Genomic DNA, 6,948 nt, shown 5'->3' on the forward strand with positions numbered 1-6,948 from the left:
ATCTTGCCACCTCGTTTTGCTTGTCAAGGATTTACGTATCTGGACACTATTATAACAAGCGTTATACTCAATTGAACAAGCAAAACCGAAAAACCAAACTGATGCTTGTTAGGCCTACTCGACCACCATCTTGTCTTGGTGGAGCTATTTTGGTGCTAAGAATGGAAAACAAGAAGAAATTGTGGAGAACTCTAACTCAAATTCTTTTGTTACTTGACTACTTCCTAACAACAAAAATGGTGCTTTAAATAAAACCTCATTACAGTACCATCACCACTAATGTAATAAGAATAAATAAACATAAAAACTCTAAAGACAATAACAAATAAATTAAACAATCTCTTAAATGATAATGAAAATAAATAAAGAGAAATTCTAAAACATATCATCAACCACGTACTTAGCATGTTCTGACTTTTAAAACAATATTCTTGCCCTGAACAGTGGTTACAATTTTATATATTATTTACTATTGGTAAATGATGGCATAGCTTTATTTTTCTCATGTCTTTCCCTTTCGTCTTCGTAAAATTTTGCAGGTCCTCCTTTCACATTTCTTATAAGAAGGTATGTATTGAACACATTTGTATATTTAAATTGAGCAATATTTGAAAGAACAAAACTCTCTCCTTTCTCACATCATTGAGCTTCACTTGAGCAACCTTATACCAAACCCATAACTGTTTCTTTTCTCACTTGACTGAAAAATTGAACTAGTTGTCTCCACAACACTAAACCAAACTGAAAACCAAATCCATGGTGACAAATTTCTCCATCTAAACTAAAGGCTAGTGTTCACTTTCAGAATAAACAGAGTCTGCAGAATAAACATGAAAACCAAACAGAAGCAACAAGTAACCAAAACTTTTTCTCAAGCCAGCGCCTAAGTTATCTTTAGTGAACCAATGGAAAATTTTATTAGAAAGAATAATAAGACAGCTATTTACACTTTACCTTCGGATCAAAAAACATCCTAGCAACAGCAGCAAAAATAATCAGTAACAGAACAAAAAATCTCTCTTACTGTACAAACCCTATCTGCTTACAAAATTTCCTAAATGCTAACGCTCAATAGAAGAGATCAGGCCATATTATTCAATCAAATGGATAGAGCGCAACGGTTAGAGCATTGTCTTTTGTGAATGTCGCCAACAATGAAGAAATTTCATCATCAACTGAATCATCAGCAGCCTTCAAGAACTCAAGATCAGCATTTGCATCAGTCATTGGAGAACTATATTCACTTTGGCCATAACTGAACAAGCTGTATTCCTTATAAGAGGAGTGCGGGGCTGAAATAATATCATCAACTAAAACTTGGGAAGCCTCCATGGGTATAATAGACTTGTTTGCATCAAGAACCACTGAAGGAGAACCTGCAAAACGACTTGATTCAGCTGATGATCCAAGGCATTGGCTCTGAGGAACACAGGGGCTAGTAGCACTAGTGAAGGCTAGTGCAGGCAAGTCAGTGGAAAAGACGTCCTCAACAACTTCGTCATCATCAGTCCAGTCCTCCTCTCTAAATGGTGTTCCATATTGGGCACCGTTTCTATGGCCAGGACCATCCTAACAGAAAATAACACAAGGAACGTAAGCATCCTGGACAAGTCCCTTGTCAAGTAGATCCTTATCTTTCAGTCTGTATTCATGCATAACCCAATCTGTTCTTTCTCCTTGCGGGGCTTTCCCTCTGTGGAAAACCAAAGTTTTAATACTCCCCACATCTTTGTCATTGTGACGAACAGGTCTATCCTTCCCAGTTGTCTTCCAGTACCCATAGACGGCGGCACGATTGAACCTACTTCGTTTCCATATTTCTTCTCCGTTGGACAGAAAAAGAACCACTTGAGATTCCCAGTCCTTAGAAGTGACTTGTCTGGCAGATCCCAAGGAGCGTACTTATATAGGTCAAGCTCAGCGATAGCTTCAAAACGAAACTTCTTCCCCAAAACTTTCCTCCTCAGATAGTATTCAAGAAGCTCAACATCAGTGGGATGAAAACGAAATCCAGGAGCCACTGAATTTTTTTCCATTGAGAACTGAAACGGAGATCAAAATAACTGAAACCCTAAAATCGAAATTGAAAAACCCTAAGAATCAGACCAAAAAAAGATAGAATGAAAATAAAAAACCTTCAATCAAGAAACTCAAAAGCAGAAACCGAAAGATAAGGAAAGGCAAAACGAAACCCTCGAGAACTTACGTGAAACTGAGAGAAAACGGAAAAAGAAATTGTAAGAGTGGAGCTGAAGATTTGAGAGAATGAAAAGCAGGGGATCGCCTGGTTTATAAACACGCGCCAACTAGTTACCTCGTTATGGAACTAGCCGTTGCGCCATTTTTTTTTTTTTGAATTTTAACTTTTAAGCCTTATCCATTTATAGTTTTAGGTTAAGCCCTTGCCATATTCTCTTTCTTTTTATTACTTCTTAAACCGCTTAACTGTTTACCTTTTTATGGTTTTTTTTTTTTTGAATTTTAACATTTAAAATACTTAAATATTAAAATATCAAATTACATATTAATCTCATTTCACAATTTTGAGTGAATCTATCCAACAAATCTAACCATCCTTTGAAATTTTCTGCAAATTAACTCAATTTACAAATCCAAAAGTTCAAATTTAATAACAGAGAACAACATTACCCAAATTTCATTCAATGGAAGAATTCAATAACTCAAATAAAATATCAATGCCAACAGCACTCTTCTGAACGAGTTTCAAATGAACAAATTTCTTACTAAAGAAAATGTAATCAATAATGATATGATACAATCAAGCATCCTTTACTCAGAAACTATGTAAGGGAGAAAAAAACCCAGGGAGGAGATGCCACGAAACGGATGGAACCAGAAAGCATTTTGGACCATCTCGTGGCCTAACCATCCTCCGATCGTAAAAATAGTCTTTAATTGGAAATGTTGCATGTACAACATCATAAATGCTTGGCTGCTTTCGATGGCAAACCCGTGTAAGATTTGCAGTAACTGCAATTTCAACCTGCGAAGACCTATCGGAGAGCCATCTCATGTCTCATGTATTGTCCATGTTGAAATCACTCTGTACAGTGTGCAATGTCCAAGATGGGTAGAACTATCCTATACCAACTCGTGGTAAACTTCATCACCAACAGCCAGCAGAGTTCATGACTGGAGGACCTGAGGTTAAAAATTGAAGACAACTCTGTTACAGTAGATTTTGCCTCTAGTCTTCCTACTGTGTTCTATGCCGATACAATTACAAATTCCTCAAACCAAGGAAAGACAGGCCACAAACAGACATGAATCATCCTTCACCCCCCCTCAAAAAAATCTCTTGTAGAAACCTCTGAAGCCATTGCCTAGTGAACCAAATATACTTAAACCATACAACGGTATCTTTTCCTGTGAAAACCTTCACCAGTCTGGCTTTACCAAAACAACGTGACAATATACCAAATCTGGAATCACAATATTCCATTCAAAACCCTCTGATAATAATCGTACTGCCTAGTCCGCCATGCATCCAAACTGCTGCTGATCAGGGAAAGCACCAATGACACACATTGCTGCAAAAAACCAACACATATTTACTGACCACCATAACGAAGAAAAGTAGTGCAGTATTAAACAGGACAAAAGCTTAAGAAAACAAACCTCTTCAGTTAAACTTAAATGGTATCGTTTTCTTAAGTTTTGTATTGTTCGCGGACCACCTTTGAAGCATGGGAAACCAGAATCCTAATACAAACAATAAAAACACATCGAGTAAATAAAGAACCTTTATTCTTCTTTCTACAAAATCACAAATTGCCTAATATATCTTCTAGGCACCTCAACTCTTTGTTTTCCTTAACTATATATGTTGTAAGCAAGCTAATGTACACAGGGAAAGTTCGGTCAGCATGACACATCAGGTACAATGCATTGCAAGTGAACTACAGCCCCAGTGACAATAGCAGACTAGCCCGTACAACAAAGACCACCCATCATATTCTTTAATTTTCATTTATGATTAGTCAATTATGCAAACATTAGTGACAAGCATAACCAAAGTTAACCAGAGGCCACTCTGGAACACATTCAAAGATCAGTATGAAAACTACCAGAACATTAGAAGGTCTCATCATGTTAATGTATAAAAGTGTAATAACTGCTGTACACAATGACCACCAATAAACTATAATCATGTTACCTGCAGCATTTCAACAAGAAGAATTATGCGCTCTGCATGCTTACGGCAGGTTAGGAAGCCTTGGATGCATAATACCTGAAAAAGAAGGGCAAAGATCAACACCAGTTTAGGACAAGAAGAATCTATACTAATATTCAACGTGGAGTTTCAGTTAGTACAGACCAACTTAGCTTCAAAATTACAAAAAAACAAACAAAATTATAAAGAAGTACATCAAGATTGGCCATGTTAGTTCTTTAGTGCATAGTCAAATTATGTCTTTATCATCCTCTTCAAGTTTTCATAACATTTCTCTTTAATGAGCAAGCAACTTAAAATAACTTCTGCTAATTTGTCTTGCTCTTGTCTGTCTTCCCCCCACCCGCCCCTCCTCTCCCAAAGGGGGCTCTTTTTTAAAACATTTATTGTTATAGGCTTATAAGTGTCAGTGTGCACAAGGCTAGTCATAAACCTATGCAAGAAAGTCAACAAACCACACAGGCCTTACACAGAGGAAGAACGAGTCATCACTACCTTAAAGTAATCAAAAAATTCACTTGGAACTCCCTCAGCATCAGAATCCATGACCTAGCACACCGAACACTTCAGGATTAAAAGCAAATCCAAAAGTAACTGATAGAATAATATCAGGACCAACAAAAATTGAACTATAAGATGGAATTCAAGTTCAGCAGACTTACCTCAAGAAGTTCACGGGTTAATTTGAATGGTGCACTCTCAAAATTTACACCACCCGGTGAATTGGAGAGCATGAAGCCAAAATCTATATGTATGATGTGACCGTCTTCATCCAGTAGGAGATTTCCATTGTGCCTATCCTTCACCTATACTTGGATAAATTGGCAAATTAAAAAGTGGACCGTAAAACATACTAGCTCATCAATTTGCACATGATTGGTGGGAATTAAACCCAACACTTTTTCCACCAAGAATCAATGCTATAATAAGCTTTCAATATAAAAATAATACCACTTAAGCAATCAGATGGCACTATCAAGTGCAGTTTTTATGCAAGCGAAGTTAGACTAATGATGCCGCTATCTACTCTGGAGACCCAAGGTAAATTCATTTTATTTTGATTTCTTTAATTTATTTTCATTTCATTTTAAGAGGGGAGAGAGCCAAAATGTAATTCTTCGTAGGCAGCATAACATGAAAATTTTTGTACCCTCACAACTACCTAACAAAAGTAAACAGCTTAGCCTAGCTCCATGTGTGGATGATTCAAAAGGGTTGCTAGAAACTGCCAAATAGACTTAAATGAACAAGCACAAATGGACTAAGCAAGAGCCCTATAAGGATCCTGCCTTAACCACCCAGTTTGGAGTCCAAAGCCAAATAATTGCTTCCAACCCTTTAATTTGTTTCATTTATAATTAAATACTAGTAATGTAACAGTGAAAACGATGTCAAATCCACTATCCTACAAACAGGTTCCATGAAGAAAATTACTTCTCTGCCACTCATAATACACAAATACAGAGTTTCTTTTAGCAAGCGCATTCAATTGATAATAGTTTTAGAAAAAACAGATCCATGCATGCAGAGCACAAATTAAGATTTCAGTAATTAGCATTGACAATTGGCTGACAAAGTAGTAGTAGACTAATTTCTTGGTTGCATTGAAGTTAATGAGCATCACTTGAAACGGAATGAGGAAAAAGAAAGCAAATAGCAAGAGTGCATTTTACAAAGAAAGCAAATAGCTAACAGAATGCTAATACACCAATTTTTAACAAGTGCATTCAATAGATAATAGTTTTAAAAAAAGGCAGATCAATGCATGCAGAGCGCATATAAGATATCGCTTATTAGCATAGACAATGAGCAGACAAAGAGGAAATTGAATAACTTCTTAGTTGCGAAGAAGTCAATGAGCATCACTTGAAACAAAGTGGGGTAAAACAAAGAAAATAGCAAAACAGAAAAGGTGTTTCATGTTGAATTACACCAAACAGTAAATCCTTTAAGCCAGCGCAATGTAGACATAGCTGCAGACAGCTACCAGCAGTGAACTTTCTATTACTAATAGGTTTACAGTTGAATTTAAATAGTATATTAAGGCTATTAGAAAGTGGTATCTGCCATCTGATCCATTTTATTCATCGCTTAACCTCTTAACAAGACCCATTAAATTATCCTCATTCCATTTGTGATTTATGTGACAAAATAGAACAGAGAAGAAATCCATATATACCTGCAGAAGATAGCACACAAGGGAATACCCAGCCATACTTTCAACAAAATTTCTCTGCAATAAAATACACTTTAAATTAAGCAATAGAATTATTCAACAAGTAAAAAATCTAAGCATTTTCTACAGACAAAATAAAATCACTATTTGACTGATTAAATCAGCATGGAAATGCTATATCAAATTACATTAGAAAATAATATAAGACGGCCAACAATTAGCCAGAACTATAAATAAGTTCTAATGCATCCAGAAAATACAAAAAACGAGCTTTTCAAAAAAAATACCAAAAAAGAAAAATAAATCCCAAAATTTCATTTACTCTAGAATGTCACATAGGAGACATATGCACAGAAGATAATAAGGCATATTAAGAGTAAGCCCTTCACATAACTCAGTAAATTCAATCAAATCAGCAAACCACTGTAAATGTTCATCTTTACTAAAACAAATGTACACAATATAGCTTTCCACAAAGGATCAATTCCTTACCATCCAACAGAACACTGCAACTAAAGTATCCTGCCCCTATATCCCATCATCACATGAGGCTTGGATTTAGCCCTCATGAATGTAA

General features: G+C 36.0%; 2 protein-coding genes and 1 pseudogene across 3 annotated transcripts in view; 1 reads left to right on the top strand and 2 right to left on the bottom strand.

Moving 5' to 3' along the window:
* LOC149527625 (putative indole-3-pyruvate monooxygenase YUCCA10) overlaps positions 1–563 on the top strand; it is a 6,569-nt gene extending 6,006 nt beyond the window's left edge. Inside the window, exon 5 of the mRNA XM_089785745.1 lies at positions 540–563. Within this exon, the coding sequence (XP_089641871.1) occupies positions 540–563 (24 nt within the window). The remainder of the gene's footprint in view (positions 1–539) is intronic.
* Positions 564–1,044: 481 nt separating this feature from the next.
* On the bottom strand, positions 1,045–2,243 carry LOC110409781 (NAC domain-containing protein 82 pseudogene; annotated as a pseudogene).
* A 478-nt stretch (positions 2,244–2,721) lies between these two features.
* LOC110429274 (phosphatidylinositol 4-kinase beta 1-like) overlaps positions 2,722–6,948 on the bottom strand; it is a 16,628-nt gene continuing 12,401 nt past the window's right edge. For both annotated transcript variants that reach the window (XM_021445225.1, XM_021445223.1), the window contains exons 11-16: positions 6,375–6,428; positions 4,858–5,001; positions 4,691–4,744; positions 4,178–4,252; positions 3,640–3,723; positions 2,722–3,551 (exon numbers count right to left, since the gene is read on the bottom strand). In XM_021445225.1, coding sequence (XP_021300900.1) covers positions 3,450–3,551; positions 3,640–3,723; positions 4,178–4,252; positions 4,691–4,744; positions 4,858–5,001; positions 6,375–6,428 — 513 coding nt within the window. In that variant the 3' untranslated portion in view covers positions 2,722–3,449. The remainder of the gene's footprint in view (positions 3,552–3,639; positions 3,724–4,177; positions 4,253–4,690; positions 4,745–4,857; positions 5,002–6,374; positions 6,429–6,948) is intronic.

This window comes from Theobroma umbraticum, unplaced genomic scaffold (assembly GCF_002168275.2).
Source record: "Theobroma umbraticum cultivar Fairchild unplaced genomic scaffold, ASM216827v3 scaffold_44.0, whole genome shotgun sequence".
Taxonomy (NCBI): domain Eukaryota; kingdom Viridiplantae; phylum Streptophyta; class Magnoliopsida; order Malvales; family Malvaceae; genus Theobroma; species Theobroma umbraticum.